This window comes from Maniola jurtina, chromosome 20 (assembly GCF_905333055.1).
Source record: "Maniola jurtina chromosome 20, ilManJurt1.1, whole genome shotgun sequence".
Taxonomy (NCBI): Eukaryota; Metazoa; Arthropoda; class Insecta; order Lepidoptera; family Nymphalidae; genus Maniola; species Maniola jurtina.
This window is the reverse complement of record NC_060048.1, coordinates 9,701,352-9,722,498: the sequence shown is the minus strand read 5'-3', so window position 1 is coordinate 9,722,498 and position 21,147 is coordinate 9,701,352. Positions and strand designations below refer to the sequence as shown.

The 21,147-nt window shown below is 35.0% G+C and overlaps 3 protein-coding genes across 8 annotated transcripts; 1 reads left to right on the top strand and 2 right to left on the bottom strand.

The window, feature by feature from the left end:
• Nucleotides 1-310: 310 nt before the first annotated feature.
• Nucleotides 311-4,881, bottom strand: LOC123875658 (ninjurin-2). Of its 6 annotated transcripts, none has more exons than XM_045921623.1 (3): nt 4,640-4,881; nt 2,553-2,729; nt 311-566 (listed from the first exon to the last, which is right to left on the bottom strand). In XM_045921623.1, exons 1-3 carry the CDS (start codon nt 4,835-4,837, stop codon nt 387-389), a joined length of 555 nt encoding a protein of 184 aa, XP_045777579.1. In that variant the 5' UTR covers nt 4,838-4,881; the 3' UTR covers nt 311-386. The 6 variants fall into 6 exon arrangements, with proteins under 6 accessions (XP_045777579.1, XP_045777581.1, XP_045777577.1 ...); XM_045921625.1 differs by lacking the exon at nt 4,640-4,881 and adding an exon at nt 3,679-4,111; XM_045921621.1 differs by lacking the exon at nt 311-566 and adding an exon at nt 962-1,281.
• Nucleotides 4,882-7,483: 2,602 nt separating this feature from the next.
• On the top strand, nt 7,484-12,076 carry LOC123875652. The gene is made up of 6 exons (XM_045921605.1): nt 7,484-7,888; nt 8,122-8,248; nt 9,195-9,481; nt 10,119-10,294; nt 11,008-11,134; nt 11,312-12,076. Exons 1-6 carry the CDS (start codon nt 7,766-7,768, stop codon nt 11,972-11,974), a joined length of 1,503 nt encoding a protein of 500 aa, XP_045777561.1. The 5' UTR covers nt 7,484-7,765; the 3' UTR covers nt 11,975-12,076.
• Nucleotides 12,076-14,499, bottom strand: LOC123875646. The gene has a single exon (XM_045921596.1). The coding sequence runs from the start codon at nt 14,413-14,415 to the stop codon at nt 12,253-12,255; it is 2,163 nt and encodes a 720-aa protein (XP_045777552.1). The 5' UTR covers nt 14,416-14,499; the 3' UTR covers nt 12,076-12,252.
• Between the last annotated feature and the right edge of the window lie 6,648 nt (nt 14,500-21,147).

Genomic DNA, 21,147 nt, shown 5'->3' with positions numbered 1-21,147 from the left:
CTAGCGGGCATCTGAAAATTTTCTGATAAACATTTTCTGATAAATTCTTCATAATATGGCGAGCCAATCATGAACAGTTATTTTTTGTACAGCTTCTTTGCTACTTGTATAATATTATTTGGTATACCTATACCTACGAACGATAAACATATTTTCCTTTCATTTTCATGAAATAAATTATGTACAACTTACTATAGTAGATATAATTATATTTAAACTTAAAATTAATAAAATTGTGTGCACTTTAAAAGCATACGAAAATAAAAAACAAAAAGGTTTATTAAGTAATAATAATAAATAGAGTACCTACTTATGTACCAAAAAATATAGGTATCAATGAATTCTGTGCCTAGGTAGTTATTAATAATAATTAATATTTTAAAATGTTAAAGTGAGTTTGTGTCAAAGGATATTGAATAGAAAATTGATAGAACAATATTGACAGTGGTACTTATAAGTTTAAACATTAGAGATAAATTATTTAATATTTCTGCAGAGCGTTGATGAGACTGATGATTTATATCGAAAATGAAACCGAGGACTATGGCAGCTAGAGCTGAAATCACCTAGGGGAGAAGAAAATAAAAAATATTAAAACATAACAAAAAAACATAAAAAACAGATAAAAATATTAAAGTAGTAGTAAAACACATAAAAAAAACGTAAAAAAAACAAATAACAGTATTAAACTAGGAGGACTCCCATGTTATGTATGTATGTATTGTTTCTAAATAATTCATAGGTAATTGACTAGGTAGGTAGTTACATATTATTTAAGTCGGTCACTTATGTACCTGTGTCTAAGACATAAATTATTAGGTACCTAATGTTATAGGTATCTAGTATCTACCATTTTGTTGCTTAAACTATTTTAAATAAATTAAAAAAAAATGTAACCAAAAAGAATAAAATAAAATATTACTAAGTAGGTATAGCAGTATCCTCCTGGTCCTAATAATAATAATAATTATGGATTAATTCTATTCGGTTACTGACATGTTTGACACAGGTGAAAATTCATAATTTGTTGTCACAATAAACTACTTAATTTTTAAAATTATTCAGTAATGGATTATGAATAGTCAAAGAGCCGTTGCCGAAAGAATCTTGCATAGAGAGCGCAGGGTCGAGGCCAAACGTCATTTTGATGACGTCACAGAACACTACACCTGTCATCAGTCCCACGGAAATGTGGTAAAGCCAATCAGCAATTTTCTTCTGCTTATTACTACTTTCTCCATCCATAGCCGAAATGACTAAGGCCAGGATTCCCGCGCTCGCCTGCATTAACAAGAAAGTTTTTAAAAATATTGTAGTTAGGTAACACTCCAATAAATTAAAACGGCCAAATACAGAAATGTTTTCTTTTAACAGATCTCGACTAAATATCATACGTCTGTTTTGTGAAATATTATGGCAATTGGTGAATGAAAATATAATGCTTCATTTACCTAGGTAGGTAGTCCATAATCTAATTCTCCTATTTCATTTCTCCTATTTGGCCGTAAAAGGAGATAAAACTCTACTTTTGTTTGTTTTACTGAAATCTTTTATTTTTATCATTTTTATGCATTTAACTAGTTAAAATTAACTAGCAGTAGTATTGGCTTTCCTTAAATATTCTGCATTGATATAGCTTAAACGTTCTAATACCAATGGGCTATTTGAATATTCAATTCCGAAAGCGGATATCACAATGTTTGTAACGGATATAACGAAAATGAATATAACTATGACGTCGTTGAGTATGACTGCGGAGGGCTGGTCCGCCTCATGATTTATGTCCAATCCTCCAATCGCTACGAACAGTAAGCCAACTAGAAGCTAAAACAATACGTAGAAGATTTTAAATTGACTAAAAATTAATGTCTTGATTTTTATTTGTCAATTTAGTTGAAATAAAATTTTGAAAACTAGCCATTTGACACCTCGTTGGCTAACCATCCATTATAAATAAAAAATAGCAACAATCCTAATCAAGTTCAAGATATCTAGCAAGTGAAGAATCAAATGCCGAGACAAGAATATTTAGCACCGTGACCAAAAACGCAGTAGCTGTTGTGCCATAGTTAATGTTAAGCGCAGAGGTTCGATGCTGAGGCTCATGGAATTTGCAGTCTCGGAGCAAGTTCAGTGTAAGAAGCACCAGTCCCATCGCCACCTAAAATCTCTTAAATTTACCCACATGTCCCGAAATCACCAAATCTACTTTTCACAATAGAGGCAGTAATTCCAAACCTACTGGTAAATATAAGCACTAATAACAGATAACGGTACATTTTTTTAAATGAATTCTAACATTTACCGAAAATTTTAACGGTGCTGGTGGAATATTTGCTTTAGGTCTCGGGCTTCATTAGCACTCTTTTTTTAATATAGACTAGCGCTTGGCGCCAATTAGACCTGCTAGCAAACTTGATGATGGATTCGTTACTGAATACTAGAGTAGTAGATTAATAGGTAGATTAGTAATATGCTAGCAACTCAGGGTAAAGTTGCGTGTCAAATGAAAAGGTCTAAAAATTACGTAAATAACAGTTTATAAAATTTACCTGTAAAATAATTGAGATAGATATGAGAACCAGGAGCAACATGTAGAACTCGTGTTTGGGACCAACTTGTAGCACATACTTCAGCTGTGAGGCATTCGAAGTGAGAAGTGCAATATCCAGCATACCCTGCGCCACTGTCTTTTTTGTGGCATATCGGTTGGCGTCGAGGCCTTTGACCTGAGAAAAATACGGTTAAACTTGAAAAAACCGGCCAAGTGCGAATCAGACTCGCTCACCGAGGGTTCCGTACTCGGGTATTTTTTTCAACATTTCGCACGATAAATCAAAAACTATTATGTATATAAATAAATAAAAATCTGTTTTAGAATGTACAGGTAAAAGCCCTTTCATATGATATCCCACTTGGTATAGTTATCTTACTTTGAAAATTGAAACACATTTTAATTTTTTTTTTTAATGATGTAACCACAAATTCGCGGTTATCAGATTTATTTCTGTATTTGTGCTATAAGACCTACCTACCTGCCAAATTTAATGATTCTAGGTCAACGGGAAGTACTCTACTTATAGGTTTTCTTGACAGACACGTCGGACGGACGGACGGACAGACAGACAGACAGACAGACAACATAGTGATCTTTTATGGGTTCCGTATTTCCTTTTGAGGTACGGAACCCTAGAAACATCAAAATCGGGATGTACTGTGTACACCTTAGGTGTGTAAGCACAAGCGCCAGACGGTAGAGTTCTCTTTAGGATCCACCAAGATACATAATATTATTGAATCAACCGCAAGACCCAAATTATTTCGAAACCCCCTTTTCACAATATGTTGTGCTAGAAATAAAATGAAACCACTAATAACTAATGTTGCTCTAATTTAAGCCCTGAATTAGTCCCATTCTTTCAAACCTTCAAATTATTCACTAAAACTAGATAAAACTTAAATATTATTTACTTATAAAAACCTTAAATTAATGAACACTCAAATTGCCGAAGACTAAATGATTCGAATCTTTACCCGCCCTTATACTCGTACCTATATCAAATCACAACCTAATCACTAAAACAATTATTACAGATTCTTTCGTGATGGATCTGTTAATATTAGCGTAAGTAGACTTATTAAATAAGAATAAAAACTAGTTAAGAAATATTTAATTACTGCTTCACATATTATTGCTGTGGCGGTGTCTTGATTATTTAACACTAATTCATCAATATTCACTTCGTTAGTCCCATAGTCTGTTTTATCAGAAGCACTTTTATCCATATTCTTGTCACCCATGATGTCGATTTTTTAACACTTGACCTAGATATTTTTTCCTTTTCAGCTGTATGTGCGAGTTAGTGAGATTGCGTTCGATTACAAACTAAAATGTTACGTACAACGGAAAAGTTAATTGTAGTTTCCTTTTACCAAGGCTAATAAAATCCGGAAATAAAGAATTAGGTATTTAATAGCAGTGAATAATGCATTAGAGTATTTACAAATGTGCAGAGATATCACGGGGTATTACGATTAAAAGTCAACGTTTAAACTTGGGTTAAAAGAAAATCGATAAATCCCCAGAATAGGAAAGACAGGTTCAAGAGATCGCAGAACTTTTAGTTTAAAATGATTGAAATAAAATAAAAGGACTGATTGGCCATCTCCAAAAAATCTGATGCTGTGGCAATTTTCATACCTATCTTTAAATAGAGAGTGATATTGTTCAACCACTTTTAAACTTATGTCATGGGACTATGCATTAAAAATTATTATCTTCTTAAAAATCTCATTTTTGTAGTTAGCTGTTTGTTTGCCACTGTCGATCTGTCCGTCTTTTTGTGTGTCCCAGCATAGCCAGACACTATCGAAAGTGAAAAAGTGAGATGGCTGGTAAGTATCGCTTTAAATAGACTAGACTTTAGGTACTACATAAGTAGTTACATAAACCAATATTAGAAAGTAATCGTAATCCACAAATAATTGTCATTTACATGACTTTACATTACACTAACACACCACAGCTTTATTGAGTTCTGAGCCATTTCAGCTTCTAAAGATGAAACTTAACTAAGCATCGTAGTAACTCTTAGTAGTATTTATAAAAATTGGGTACAAAAAGGCACATCAGACTCACCCCGTTCCTTAACCCCGCTGGGAAAATAGATGCCATTATTATATTAAAATTAACAAATCCAACAAGCGTGAAAACATTTAAATTCACTAATTCAAAGAAGAAATAAACATGTTCAGTTTCATATAAAAAATAAAGGTTTTCATTGTTTACAGTGTGAGAAAGCAAGAGACAATACGCTATGTCGTCCTTCGTTGGCATGAAGTTAAATACGAAAATCGATTTGGTTACTAGACAACGGTAAACAAAACAATAAATGTAGGTACAAAATATATACTCGTACCTACCTAAAGTAGGAAAGGTCAAAAGATTTATAAAATTTCTATGGCAGAAGTGTAAGGACCTGTAACCTTACCTTGTGTAGTTACCTGTAGCACGTTTAGTTCATTGACTCATTTGTAGGTACTATACCTACAGTCTACACCCCCATAGTACTTAAGTCGTTGCTTTTATGAAGTAAGTAGTAAAAGTTCAGATAGCGTTTTTAATTAAGCTAAAAATCTTAGCCCCTTATTTTCTACCGAACTGAAGGAACTCTGTTTAACTATTTTTTTAAGTGCATACTTTATAACAATTGACTACCCTGGGCTGCGATCACACCTGGCGGTTGGTGGTAAGGAATCATGCAGTCTAAGCGCAGTCGAACGAGCTGACCCGGAAAGGTTTGTGATACATGTTCAAACCATTGCCGGCCCACTACTGAACACAGGTCTCTTCTCAGAGTGAGAAGGGCTTAGGCCATAGTCTGCCTCGCCGGCCCAATGCGAATTGGCAGACTTCACACACCTTTGAGAACATTGAGAACTCTCAGGCATGCAGGTTTCCTCACGATGTTTTCCTACACCATTAAAACAAACATATATTTTAATTGCTTAAAACGCACATAACTGAAAAGTTAGAGGTGCGTGCCCGGGATCGAACCCCCGACTTTGGATTAGGAGCCGGACGTTCTAACCACTAGGCTATCACAGGTTTTTCAAGGTTTGTGGGCTATGACAGTTTTAGTAATTCCAGTGGCCCTAATTAATTATTATTTTCTATACGAAGTATCTTAAACACAGCCGCATCTTAAGTCGATCACCAGACCAAAGACAATTGAGAAATTATATGATCCCCACGACTTTACTTGCGTGGATTTAGATTTTTTTAATCCCGTGGGAACTCCTTGATTTTTCCAGATAAATAGTAGATCTCGTCTCCAGGATGCAAGCTATCTTTCTACCCAATAGGTAGATGGTGCACGAGATTTGTCCACGTGGATTTACATTTTTTTGGAACCTAGTGGGAACTCTTTGATTAATTTCCGAGATAATCCCTGGAATACAAGCTATCTCTGTTTCATATTTTTATTTTTATTTGTTAAAAGAACCACCCACAGAATTACACAATCAAATTATAAAAGTTATTCCTTAAATTTCAGAGCTCTCGTGTAACTCAATTTACTGGCAGTCACAGCGTGCACCGATAACAATAGTCGTACAATAATAAGATACAATAAACCTAAAGAATATAAAAAATACCTAAGCTTATAAATCTTAAAGTAATTACAATAAAATTAAAAAAATTAAATTAAATTTAATAAATAAAGTTAAATTATCTAAAAAAAAATTAAAATTAATATATTTACAACCAGGGCCTAACACTATCCTACTGAGGAATCAAGTGATTTGAGCAACTTGAGTTTTTTAGCCAACATAAAGCAAAACAGATCCATGGTCTTGTCCTTGACTAAAAATTCCTTGTACTACTAAACCTTGGTATTAACGAATATTTCGTGAAACCCTGTTAAATAGTCTGGCCGTGAAAAACAAGCTGACCAGACAGATATTAAATTCGAACATTGTCTCTACCGGGAATCAAACCCGGGACTTCCCACGCCAGGACCCAGAGCCACACAGAGCTCAGCACTGTGCCAGGTAGGTTGTTTTTATCTGGTAATTTTTTATAATTTGGATAGCGATTAATTTTAGTTACTTAGGTATTGTATATCTTCTAAGTATCCACTTATTAAAGTTACAAAACAAAACAACTCTTTACCTATTATGGTTCATGAGATACGGCCCGCTGACAGACAGACAGGCGTTCGGACTGCGGAGGCTTATAGGGTACCGTCGGCACCCTTCGGGTAGATATGGGACCAACTCTGTATGAGACCCTAAAAAGGATATTCTTAGCACTAGGGTTTCCATCATGACAAAACCGTTTGAGAAGTGAGTTATCACTTCTTAAAAGGTTAGGTAAAAGGTTAGGTAGTTATATCTACTTACGTATTTTTTACTCAAATAAAACAAAAACGACTAATTTTTTGAATCAAATGTTAGACCTACCTACAGTTCAAAAGTATCACTTTAAAAAAAGTTATATTTCGTGCTTTATTATACGGTCCTACGGTAAAATTTTCTATGCAATAGGTATCTTTGGCTTTATCTAGATGTACGGCCTAATTTGGTCGCTGTAGAAAACAAACGTTTTCAAAATGTTCTTGGTATCTAACAATAACAACTAACCCAAAAATTACCGAGATTTTTGATATAAATGATAGTCCTTCAGGCTTCAGCCATTATTAAATATCTCATAGGCTCATAGCTGATACCTCTCGTTGATTTTTTACCTTCCCTGCCTGAAAAGTTTCTAACTTTGGTTTCTGAACTTTAAAAACTCGCGCTCTGTCTTTGCTCTACTTTTCATTTTATCCACCGATGTTTCATCCTTTTACTATACAAAAATTTACGTTGATATTTACAGTAAAAAATCAAAATTTAAGGAATTTTTACATTTTTCTATTCCACCACGATTTAGTTTAATAATTATTTCTTTAATTTGATAAAACGAAACGTCGGAGTTCGACTCGGACTATTTTCTTCCCGCCCGCGCCGCGTCGTTGTGTCGTTGAGTTGATGTTGTGTTGTCAATCAAACAAAAATATTTTCTATGTGCTATTATTAAGTTTAGAGTTTTATAACAACTATGAATTATATTTTAAACAATAATAATCGTAATCTACTTGTTTTGAACCCGATTATGTTGAAATTTTAAGTGTTAAAATTGGTGGCAAAAGTGTTTCGTGAGAAAACGCAAAGTGGATTGTTTTGTTCTGATATTCTGGAGAAGGGTACACAAATCAGCCAAATGCTGCCTTCTATGCCAATATTATTTACTAGGGAGAGCCAAGATGCATTTGGAAACAAAATAGTGCCCAGCACAAGTTATTTAAACCAAAATATTCAAACAAACACTATCCTTCAATCAGAGGTGAGTCAGTGCGTGTTATTTTATGTAACTTTCTTGGGACTTTAATCTAATAATTCGACAGTTTTCTTATGTTTCGTATTACTGAGCTAGATTTAGACGTATTTGAAGTACTAAAAGTTTGATTTATTTCTCGAAAACTTGTAAAATTAATAGCCTTCAATTAGGCGTAAATGCGTTGCAAAGTCTGCCATCTTTCTTCGCTGATAATCGTGTTAATATAATTTTTGTTTCAGGCTCCTCAATCGACGACCGAGAATAAATCGCAGAACGAAAAACAAAATGAGGCAAATAATAAAACGAATATTCATAAAAAAGAAGAGTTAACAGATTCTAAAAGTGATGAGAGTTCTAAGGAAACAGGTAAAACAGATCTGTCAGATACCTAGTCTCAAAGGTCTAACTTTTAATTTTAGTTGCATATAAATAAGTCTGTAATATTCTAAAGGAGGCTTGAGGTAGCCAAATCACCTATGATTTAAATGAATTTGTGTAGAGTCTTATGCAAAATTAAATACAAGAATTAGCTATTATTTTAATTTATTCAGCAATGACCTATAAATGCAATGGATGTTGAGTGTCTGTACTTTGTACCGCTGTTAACTGTTATTCTACATATAATTTGTCAAACTTTTTAAAACCTTCTAATTTTCTGTAGATTCATTTTCTATAGAGGATGAAATTAATGAGTAATCTATTCATATGAGCTATTTAAATAATACCAACAAATGTTGCTAAGTTTATTTGTAAGAAAAATAATTCTAGATGTTAAGAAAAAAGTTTGGAATGTCACTATTACTATAAGAAATCCTTTTATGATTAAACATATGTTTACTGTTCAATGAGTCTCTATTTATGAAAAGTATAGTGAGAGCTGCTTATAAAATACAGTAATATGTGATAACTAAACTTAGTAATTAGGCTGAGATATAGAGATATCCTCATTCTGAAATTATCTGTATTTGCCAAATAATATGCAATCTTTAAAGCAAAGGCAAACCTTATAATTCACCAGCCATTAAGAATCCAGTTTTCCTTCTTTAAAGAAGTACCAACTCTATCTGTTTTCAGTCAATTACATCCAATAAGTATTGTATAGTACCCGGCAAAAAATATCATCAGACTTCAGAAACAGATTTTGGCTTCATCAAACATTGGCCCTCAGTCACTCATACCTAAATGACATTTCAATCTCAACGACAGAGACCATGAAACCCCTCTATGAAACCACTATCTCTTTTTAAAGTTCAATGTTTTTGCCAGAAACCTGTATGAATGTTTAAATATTTCTAAATTATTTCTTTTCCAGCATTAGTTAGAGCTTACTACACAAAGATACAGTCAAGATTTGCGTCACACTTAACAGCTCCAACTAATAAGTTTGTACAATTCAGAGATATTTTGAGAACTTTTGATCCATCAAAGGAAACACCGGTAGATTTGTATAAGAAAATTGAGCAACTATTCAGTGACAAACATAGCGATATTGTGGAAGAATTCCTCTTGTTTTTGAAACCATGTCAAGCAGCATCCGTTGGTAGATTTATGGACCACTTTATGCTGTCACAGATGACAGTTTTTATAGAATTGTTACAAGTAAGTTATAAGTTATATCATGAGTAACATTTTTCACCTGAATGGTGAAAAATGGTGTTATGCTAGTTTAATAGAATGAAACATAATTGCGTACTTATTTGGTTAAAGTGTTCTACTATATTTTTGCACTGCGACTTTAAATAGTTATGACACTGTTTTGTGTATTCTTTAATATGTTCCTAAGCCCATTTTGGTATTTCAATGTGTAACACAATTTTTTTATCAACAATCAGAATGCTTAGTCATAAAACAAGTCTGGCTTCCTTTTATAATATCCATGCTGGATCTACTTTTTTCTTGGGAGATGGTAGATAGTACTAAGGACATCAATTTTTGGATTCCATATTACAGGATGTATAAAAACAGTCTGACTGACTGATCTTTTAATGCACAGCTCAAACCGGATGGGCCAGGCTGATATTTGACATGCAGATAGCTATTGTAACGCAGACAAGCACTAAGGATTCTTGAAAATTCAACCCCTAAGGGGGTAAAATAGGAATTCAAAATATCTCTAGTCTATGTGAATGAAGTTGCGGCCATAAGCTATTTACAGAATAAAAACCAATATATTCCACTGTGCATGACAACAAGTGGAAATTATGAGCAGCTTAACAAATTAGCAATTATTTTGCAGTCAACCTTGAGTCGCAAACCAACAGTACTCAGGAAAATAATTCGCGCGATAACCACTGGCATCAACAGTGGAAACAGTGCAGACATGAAGGCAAGGGTTCTACCGCATCTCAGGTCGAACCCGCGCCTCGTACAAATGTTCAAGACCTTATTTCCTGATGAGCGACCACCAGACAGGTAAATAATCCATTTAATATTATTTACTTACAAATATTATGAATGTAAAGTGTTTTTTAGGGTTCCGTACCTCAAAAGGAAAAACGGAACCCTTATGGGACCACTTTGTTGTCTGTCTGTCTGTCTGTTCGTCGTGTCTGTCAAGAAACTTATAGAGTACTTCTTGTTAACCTAGAATCATGAAATTTGGCAGGTTGGTAGGTCTTATAGTATAAATAAAGGAATAAATCTGAAAAGCGCGAATTTGTGGTTATATCATGTAAAAAAAAAAATTAAATGTGATTCAATTTTCAAAGTAAGATAACTATTCCAAGTGGGGTATAATATAAAAGGGCTTTACCTGTAAATTCTAAAACAGATTTTTATTTATTTTTATGCACTTTTTGATTTATCGTGCAAAATGTTGGAAAAAATACCCAAGTACGGAAACCTCAGTGCGCGAGTCTGACTCGCACTTGGCCAGTTTTTTCTTTCTATCTGTCTATTAAGTTTTGAAGGCAGTTGTAGAGCCAATCTTGAAGAAAATTGGCATAGCTTATATATAGGATACTTTCATATAAATAAAATAAGAATAACTAAATCCAGGAAAAAACAGAGTTTACATTGAATTTTACAACATCTGTTTTTACCTTCTTTCAAAAGAAAGTGAGAAGACAATTGAAGTTGATACATTGACTCATTTCATCTATAGGTAAAATTGTACTTGTTTACAGTGTATATGAGACATGCTCAGATGTGCTTGAAGACAGTTTTCTGGAATGTGATAAGGGTTACGATGTGTGGGAATTTGAAGATAAGGACGATGCAAAGAAGGCGGATGCTAAAGTTCTAGACTCTGAGGTAAGTAAAATTAGAGTGAGTTTTAAAGTGATCACTAAACTACACTGAATTGGTAGTCTTAAAGTAGAGCCATTCTTTACCCAAGAAACATCTTAACATGTTAGTTTAGGATTTGTTTATTACAAAATCAGCAGGGTTTATATAAAATAAGATAATGTTAAGTTATTTTCTTTCCAGTATTTACATGGTAGAGTCTTTCTCCAACACGGCAGACTCTTACGTACGGCTTGTGTCACATATCCATATAGTAAGGAGCCTTACAGATCTCATGCGAGGAGACTTGCTCCAAATCATTGCCTATCCCCTCCTGAATCAGACTCGGAACGCGCGTCGCCCAAAAGAAACAACAAAAGTACGAGTAAAATACCACAGAAGAGAACCAGGAAACAACTCAAATCACCCACAAAAAATGTCAAAGACGTAAACGATAACAATAAAAAAGAATGTATTACAATCCCATTAAATAATGCTAAAGTTAAAACAAAGTATCAGAAAAGCAAGCAAAACAAAAAAGAAGAAGTAACTCATAAGAAAAAAGAAAGCCTAAACAAAAATGCATGTGCTAAAAAAGATTGTCAACTGAAAGTTAAGCAAAACAAAGACGATATTAATGAATTGAAACTTAAGCAACTCAAACAAGTTACAAAAGTTGAAAATAGAAGTTGGACAAGGGATGAAGATAAAACTATGTTAGAAGTTTTAAAAGGGGAACCAGGTTCTGAACAAGTTCTTATTAGGACAAGGGAGTTGTTGCCACACCGGACACCAACGGAAATCAAAGAGAGATTTCGCCTTGTCATGAATCTTTTACAACAAATGGCAGTCAATGAAATTACTTGAAATGCAATTATTTTATGAAATTAATTAGGTTAAATGAATCTAACGCAGTTATACAAAGTGGTATTTATAATTTTATATAAATTAAAGACATATTTTTATCTATTCGTATTTTCCATTCGTATCCCCAAAATTATCGTTTACAACTTTTCAAGTCACACTGTTTGATTTTCTTCAAATCAATTTTATACCCATTACAATTTGTATTATTTACTAATATAGTGTCAGTTATGAAAATCAGTTCTTTTAACTTGGCAATATGTAAAATCAAATAGAATTTTCTAAAAATTGCAATCTTTTTTCTGGAATAATTCTTCTAATTCTGGTGCTGCTTCAATCAAGCGTCTTAAAGAGTGTGCTCTGTCGTAAGCGAAGGAACTATCACCTTTTTGAAGGTCTGTAGAAGAAAGAGAACCGTCCACAACTTTGAATTGCGTTTCAGCTTCTTGGGTGAACAGTTTAGACCCTAGAATTACTTTTTCTACCTCTTCATCCGAAAAACAAGAACATATAAATTCAAATTCTTGGTCAGAGTATTGCGTGCTCATATCCCTTGTCTTTGATTCTACTTTCACAGGTGTTGACGGTGGAGATGGCCTTCTTTGTGCATTCTTTACTAATTTTTTAAGTTTATCAACTGTACAAGTTTCATAATGAGGCAAATCTGGTTCATCGAATGGAGACATATTTCGCATATAAACTGGTAGATGTTCTTCTAAATGTTTTTTAGCCTTTTTAGCACACTTACACCGCTTGGGGATTATGTACTTTAGATAACTATCCCATTTAGGTTCGCGTTGGTGTTCTAATTCTTCGTCCCTCGATTTTATTTCTTGACCGTAATCCTTTGAAATCATCAGTTCTGGGTCAGTTGTTTCTTCTTGTTGAGGTGAAATCGGTGCAGTTTCACTAGAGCTAGTTAGCTCAAAAACAGATTGTACGTTTTCAGCTATTGGAAGTTCATTTTGTAAAATTTGCATCAAAGAGCTCTCTAATTTAAGTTGAAGTAACTGATCAGATGATGTACATTTGACGGGTATGTCATATTTGTAATCATGATCATCAATGAGGTCAACGTCGTCTCCGCGATGACCATCAAGGAATTGTTTCACTTTTTCAGTAAAGGTCTCAATATTATCGCAAGCTGCGTAGATATACCGTTTGTTGACGACAATAACTGGAAACTGTGACGCACTAGAAGTACAATGCTTCGGACAGAGTTCTTGGTCTAATTGTGGCTTATATCCTTTATCGCAAAAAAGGAAGAATGGATGTGGCTTGGGTACAGGAGTATGGAAAGTTGGTTCTTCTGGCACGAAAATGCTTTCTGCACTTGGATTTTCCATAGCTTCGCTGAGTTGTAAAAGCATTAGCCTTTCCATATTTATAAAAAAATCGGCGTGTTCCGGCAATGTATTCAAACAATATTTTGCAAATACTTGAATTTTTTTTACCACACAGCATACCTTTTTTTGCCACATCTTTATGAAATTTTGTCGTTTCACTTCTTTTTCTTTTGCGAGTCGAATTTCGTAATCTTGCATTTGGATTTGTTCAGACATAATTTTAACAGTTTTTTTATGTTCATGTTTAGACTTTTCCATGTGCTTTTCACACTCTTCTCGTTCTTTTAGAGCTACATACACTTGGCACGCTAAATTCTGACATTCTAAAAGAGCTCGCAACCTTTCTATAGCAGTAACCTTCTCGACATTAATATCATGAAGTTTATTGCCTAACTCCGTTCGAGCAATTTCGACGGTGGTAACAAATTGGTCTTTTTGTCTAGCTTTTTCTTTTAGAAGTCTAACAGCGTACCTGTCGTACAACATAGTCGCTTGTTGTTTGAGAAGCTCCGCAAACTGTTCAGACATTTTTATAAACGCTTCCTCTTTCACGCGCTCTATCTCTTTTATCGCAGCATCAAAAAGCAAACTTTCTACATTGTTTATGGACGTGGCGTACAATGTGCTGAATTCGTGGAAAGCTTGTTGAATCTTAGCTGTATTTTGTTTAGCTTGTTCTCTCGCAGTGTCGTCTGATTGCCTGCTGCAAGTGGCCTCTACAGTTTCCTTCCATTTCAAGTCGCTGTCCAGAAGAAGTCTGCATTTTTCTTCTTCCATTGCTTTGTGATGATCTCGAACGAGCTTATCTCCAAAGCTATCAATACCGTTGAACCCTAGTTTTTTTAGATATTGTTTTTTTATGGGCTTCATCACAGCCCTTCCCTTTAGCAAGTCTTCCGGCGGTACGAACCAGTCACTACCTCCTCCCTTCATAGCTGGTTCGAGGCCAGCAAGTACCTTCAGTTTCGGAGTCATGGATTTAAAGTAAACGTTCGCGAGAGGGGGTGTCATCCTCTCTTTAATAACGGTCTGAGTTGGTACTTGTTCCGTTTCAAGGTAATGATTTCTAAGATAATAATTTTCACTTAGTTTGGACATGGCCACAGTTTTTTTATTTACTTGCTATAAAATTAATTTAAAAAATGCTTGTCCTTTTGAAGTTTGTTTTCTTCAGTTTAAATGTCAAAAATGTGTCAAAATTGATACAAAGAGTATTAAACACTACGTTCTAATTCTTAATTCAATGTTTCCAAAAAAAAGGTTTTATAAAAACCTTTCGTATGAATTCAATGCAACGTTTATTTTTATAATGTGAGGATGCGTAGCAAGGGTTTGTAAGAAAAACCCACAAACTTGGTTCAGCCTTTTCACTATTCAGTCTAACCACTATTTGCAAGATCCACTTGTTAAAACTCAAGGATATTCTAATATTTTATCATAATAAACAATTAAGATAAAATTTACTTACTGCAGTGTTTACACAGTGCAAGTGACTTGCCAGAGCTAACTTCTGTTAGTATTATTGCCAAATGCCAATGGACACTGGCCATAGTCAGTTTTTTATCAACTCTCATATTTGCGACGTCAGTTACCTTTAAGGCCAAGTCTTGGTCTTAAAGGCCTGACGTCGCGAATGCGAAACAAAGTATAGGTGCAGCGCAAAGAAAAGTGCAACCTAATGAAATACCGACCTTATTGGTGGACGTTAAGATTTTAAACACAACATACACAACGGAAACTCGAGCTACTTCGCTCATAATTCCCGCGTATAAAACATGGCACGTAGGTAAACAACCAATAGAGGACGGACTCGCGCTATGATTTACGGAGATATTTTTGGGCCAATCAAATATAAGCTTTCTGCGCAGGTACATCAACGTAACTTATAATATTAGTAGCACCGTAAAACTGGCAGTGATACTGTAGCTATAGGAACTTAGAAACTGGCAAGTAGGTAACTATTGAGCCACAGGGGAGCTGGGACGAGATGAGTGCAGACTACGTGGACGGCGAACGACAAACATTAAAAAAAAGTATTAAAAAAACGACTTCCAAATCCACTACAAAGTAAAAAATAATTTTTGTTTCTACACGTGTACCTATATACATAGTTATGTACGAAGTCGGACGAGCATAATAAAAGAAACTAGAAATCTAAGCGTGAAACTCTCCCGACTTCATACATACATATACATACACGTGTAGAAATAAAAATTATTTTTTACTTTGTAGTGGTTTTGGAAGTCGGCTTTTTAAATACATATATAATTTGTATTATAAGCTTTTTAGTGTAGGTAAGTAGTCATTGCTTGGTACCTAAAATATCAAAGCATCAGGATTGAGGAGTTGGGATCCAAAGTTCAATGATGTAGTCTATGCTTAGTACATCAAATAATGTTGCACTATCCATAGTTCCTGAATCACTATAGCCTAGGAGTACCTACTGTACCCTGCATCATCAGGGTTGATTAGTTGGATCCACAAATTTTTATGGGACCACCATGGAAACTTTACATTAAAAAAAATTTGCAAATCGGTCCAGAAACCTCCAAAAAATTGGTGTACATGTTGTAAATATGAAAATTAGGGGTCAATTTATAAATGACTTGGCAACCCTGATTTTCATCTAAGACCACAGACAACCAATAGTGTTTGCTGTTTGACAGCCAACCTTTACTTAGCTCCTCTTCTCTTGGGCAACCATGGCGGCATCGACATGTATTAATTAGCTCTCTGAATTAATTTGTTATACCTAATAAAAGTGATCCAGTTCATCCACTGCTAATCTGCCTTATTATTTCCCCATAACTCACAAGAGGTTATGGGCTGGAGCAACGCTGGAATTGGAAAGGTATTTTACGGTAACTGCGTCACGACCACGCCACGAGGTGAGCGGCGCGGCGTTTCTCGCAAAGCTTGTTTGCGTCAGCGATCTGCCACTTGTAAGTACGTCGTGAAAATATTGGACAATGGCTTCTGGAGCGTTAATTAACCATCTGCATCATCACAACTTACCGTTCGAAAAATTGGAAGGTATTAGTAACTACAACATATGGAAATTCAACATGCGCCACACTTTGATCATAGATGACTTATGGTCATGTATTGAAGGTACTGAGCCTGTCGACCCATCTAGAGATTTACGTGCTCTTGCCCGTATTAGTTTAGCTGTGAAGCCCACATGTGTGCAATATATTAGAAATGCAAACACAGCTAAGCAAGCCTGGGACAAATTAAGCGCAGTGTTCGAAGATAAAGGATTTGGCAGACGTGTAGCTTTATTAAGACAGCTGCACCGTGCTAGCTATGCAGATTTTAATAGTATGAATGCGTACTTTGAATATATAACGACTCTTGTCCAGCAGTTGACTGATATTGGAAGAGCTATAGAAGATGCTGAGGTTGCAGAGATTATCTTGAGCGGCCTTCCACAAGAATATGATATAATTGTGTCTAGTCTCGAAGCTGTTGCCTGCACAGGTACAATTTCAAGTGATCTAGTCCGTACTCGGTTGTTGCAAGAAGAGCAACGCAGAGGCCGTACTGAGAGCAAAGACGACATGGCCCTGCTATCTAAGCAAAGGACTAAGAAGGTACCTGTTTGTCATTTTTGTCTCCGTCCTGGTCACAAAAAGTTTCAATGTTACAAATTTAAGAAGGAACAGAAAAGTAATCCAGGAACAGCACTAGCAGCTCAAAGTAATGGAGTATTCGAGAGCAAGGACTGGATTGTGGACTCAGGTGCATCAAGACATATGTGTAAGGACTTACAGTGGTTTATTAAGTTATCAAAGTGTGATAAGACTGTGCAAGTTGCTAACGGTAGTACCCTAAGATGTCTAGGTTATGGTGATGTTGTAATTCCAATGAAAAATAACAAATCACAGCTGGTAACAGATGTTCTGTATATACCTGACCTCTCAACTAATTTAATTAGTGTTTGTAAATTATGTGAGAAGGCTTTATCTGTGAAGTTTAGTAAAACTAGATGTTATGTTTTCGATGGGGAATTTCTTGTTGTTTCTGCCACTAGACAGGGGGGAATTTATATTTTGGACAATGTTTTATATGATTCACAGGAGCATTCTTTTGCTGCAAATAATGTGAATGCTGTGCCAACGCCACAAAGTTCGCTTGACACAGAGGGAGCCAAGGATACACCGGACTTATGCTTGTGGCATAAGCGGCTTGGACATTTGAGTCTCCGAGGGGTAAGTGTTCTCCGTAAACTTGCTGTTGGTGTTAATGCTAACTCGACTCAGCATGGTACAGTCACTAACCAGTGTGTGTCGTGCGTTGAGGGGAAGCAAGCAGTGCAAAAGTTTCCTAGGGGTGAAGCTAAACGTTCCAAGCAGTTGTTGGAGCTTTTACACTCAGATGTGTGTGGTCCAATGCCGGTAAGGAGTCTGGGTGGGTCTAGATATCTGGTAACGTTTACCGATGATTTTTTTAGAAAGACATATGGCTATTTAATGAGATATAAATCTGAAGTTTTGTCCAAATTTAAGATTTTTAAAGCAACTGTTGAGAAACAAACTGGTTATTTTATTAAATGTCTGCGTACTGATAGAGGTGGGGAATATTGCAGTGCTGAGTTCTCCAAGTTTTTAAAAAGTGAGGGTATAGTCCATCAAACTACTGCTCCATATAGTCCATCTCAAAATGGTGTCTCTGAGAGGCTTAACCGAACACTTTTTGAGAAAGCTCGTTGTATGCTTCTTGAAGCAAATCTTCCTAAAGAATATTGGGGAGAAGCTATTTCTACAGCTATATATCTTAAAAATAGAAGCCCTACTGCAGCTGTTCCCAATAAAACTCCTGAGGAGGTATGGACAGGTCACAAAGTCAACCTGAGCCATCTACGTGTTTTTGGTTGCCGTGCTATGACACTCATTCCACAGGTGAAGAGAGATAAGCTTGATTCAAAATCTAGAAGTTGTATCTTTGTTGGCTATTGTGAGCATACTAAAGGCTATAGATTGATTGATCCCTTGAATCCTAAGCAGATTATTGTTTCTCGGAATGTAATATTTTTTGAAAACCAGTTTATAAACCACTGTGACAGTCATTCTAATTTAGATAGTAATATTCTTATTCATAGTGATGTAGGTATGCAAAGCAACCGAATAAGTGATAATAATATTAATATGGACATGCAAAGCAATGATCCTATTGAAAATAATAGCTGTGATAATAATAATATTAATATGGATATGCAAAGCAATAATCCAAATAAGAATAATATTGATATTTCTTGTGATGACAGTAATGGCAGCAATGATACTGGCCTTACTAGTAAGAATGATTATTCTAGCCAAAATCTTGATGATGAGGTGTTTTCTTCTCCAATTTCAGGTGAGTCCTCCTTCCAAAGTGCAGAGGGGACTGCAACTAGTGCAACTAGTGATGGAGAGAGTAACGAGTCAGACATCACTGTAAGTAACGAAACAGTCGTTCGAGGGGAAGATACAGTACTAGAGGTTCCTAGTTCTAGCTGCGAGCGACCTGTTCGTTCTACTCGTAATAGAAAACCGGTAAGATTCCAAGATTATGATTTATCTGATTCATCAGACTTATCTTTTTTGGTAAATGGTTTTATTTATGACGAACCTCAATCTTTTGATGAGGCAATGGCAAGTCCTAATAAAGATTGTTGGCTCACCGCTATGAGTGAAGAGTACAATTCTCTGATTAAGAACAATGTTTGGGAATTAGTGGATAGACCAAAGGACTGCAATATAGTTAGTTGTAAATGGGTTTTTAAACTGAAATCTGATGAGTCTGGTAACTGTACAAAGTATAAAGCTCGTCTTGTGGCAAGAGGGTTTAGTCAAAAGTCTGGTGTCGATTATACAGATACTTTCTCACCAGTTGTAAGACATACTACACTTCGAATTTTATTTTGTATTGCTAATGAATTAAATATGGACATAGAACATTTGGACATAAATACAGCCTTTTTACATAGTAAGCTTGATGAAAGGATATATATGGAACAGCCTGTAGGTTTTTCTAGTGATAAGACCAAAGTTTGTTTCTTAAAGAAAAGTTTGTATGGTCTTAAACAGGCAAGTAGGCTGTGGAATAATACTGTTAATGTTTTATTGACTAACAATGGCTATGTACAAAATAACTGTGAGCCATGTGTTTATATGAAAAGAAATGACAAGCAACTAACGATTCTAGCATTATATGTTGATGATTTTTATATCTTTACTAATAGCTCTAAGGAAAAGGACAAATTGTATAATTTACTAGAATCAGAATTTAGTTGTAAACGCTTAGGTAGTATAAAGAACTGTTTAGGCATAAAAATACATAGAGATAGAACTAGTGGAACTATTGTATTTGACCAATCAGACTATATTGTGAAGTTGTTAGAACGTTTTGGTATGACAAATTGTAAAAGTGTATCTACACCGATGGTTGTTAATAAACTGGAGAAAGGCTCTGGTGATAATATTTTAGATGACACTGTTTATCCATATAGAGAGTTGATTGGATGCCTAATGTATTTGTCAGTATGCTCTAGGCCTGATATCACTTATGCTTTAAGTTATTTAAGCCAATTTAATACAGCATTCACACGAGATCATTGGTTGGCTGCAAAAAGGATATTAAGATATTTGCATGGTACCATAAATAAAAAATTAGTTTTTGTTAAATCGGGTACTTTTGATAAGTCAGTGTTTGCAGATGCTGACTGGGCCAATGATGTCGTGGACAGGCGGTCTTATAGTGGTTTTGTTGTAAAGATTGGCGACTCCACTGTATGTTGGGAGTCGCGCAAGCAGCGATGCGTTGCGCTTTCAAGTACTGAAGCTGAGTACTTAGCCCTAAGTGATTCGTGCAAAGAAGTATGTTTTATTAGAAATTTTTTGTTTGAAATTTTTGATAAACATTATTGTTGTAGAATCTTTAGTGATAATCAAAGTGCACTAAAATTGCTTGAGACTAGAGAATACTGCCACAAAAAGACTAAGCATATTGACCTTCGCTATCATTTTGTAAAAGATTTTGTAAGGAATAAGGATGTTAGTGTTAACTATTTACGGTCTGATAATATGTTGGCTGACTTGTTTACAAAGCCCTTGTCTAGCTTTAAATATTTGGGTTTTGTTAATGACTTGGGTATGAAAAGTACAGAGTCATAGGGATTTTTAAGTTTGATCTTTTTATTAGTCAGTCATTTGGAATATAAAGGTTTTGAGATGATTGGTTTATACACAGTCATGCTAGACATGAGATAGACAATGTGGAGATTGTTGTATTTAATTAATCTGAGTTATTAATGTTTAATGTTGTTCTACATTGTAATGTTTTTCTCATGTTACGCATGAGGGGAAGTGTTGTAAATATGAAAATTAGGGGTCAATTTATAAATGACTTGGCAACCCTGATTTTCATCTAAGACCACAGACAACCAATAGTGTTTGCTGTTTGACAGCCAACCTTTACTTAGCTCCTCTTCTCTTGGGCAACCATGGCGGCATCGACATGTATTAATTAGCTCTCTGAATTAATTTGTTATACCTAATAAAAGTGATCCAGTTCATCCACTGCTAATCTGCCTTATTATTTCCCCATAACTCACAAGAGTACATACATTAAAAAAATAAAATATATATACGCGCCGAATTGAGAACCATCTTTATGGAAGTCGGTTAAAAAAGGGTTCCGTACCATCGTACAAGAAAAAAACCACTTAAAGCATGGCAGCCATTTTGAAATGTTTATTGCTAAGTATTTGTTGTTATAGCGGAAATAGAAATACATATTCTGTCAATCTCCCTATTAGGTACGGTTCACGAGATGCAGCCCGCTGACAAA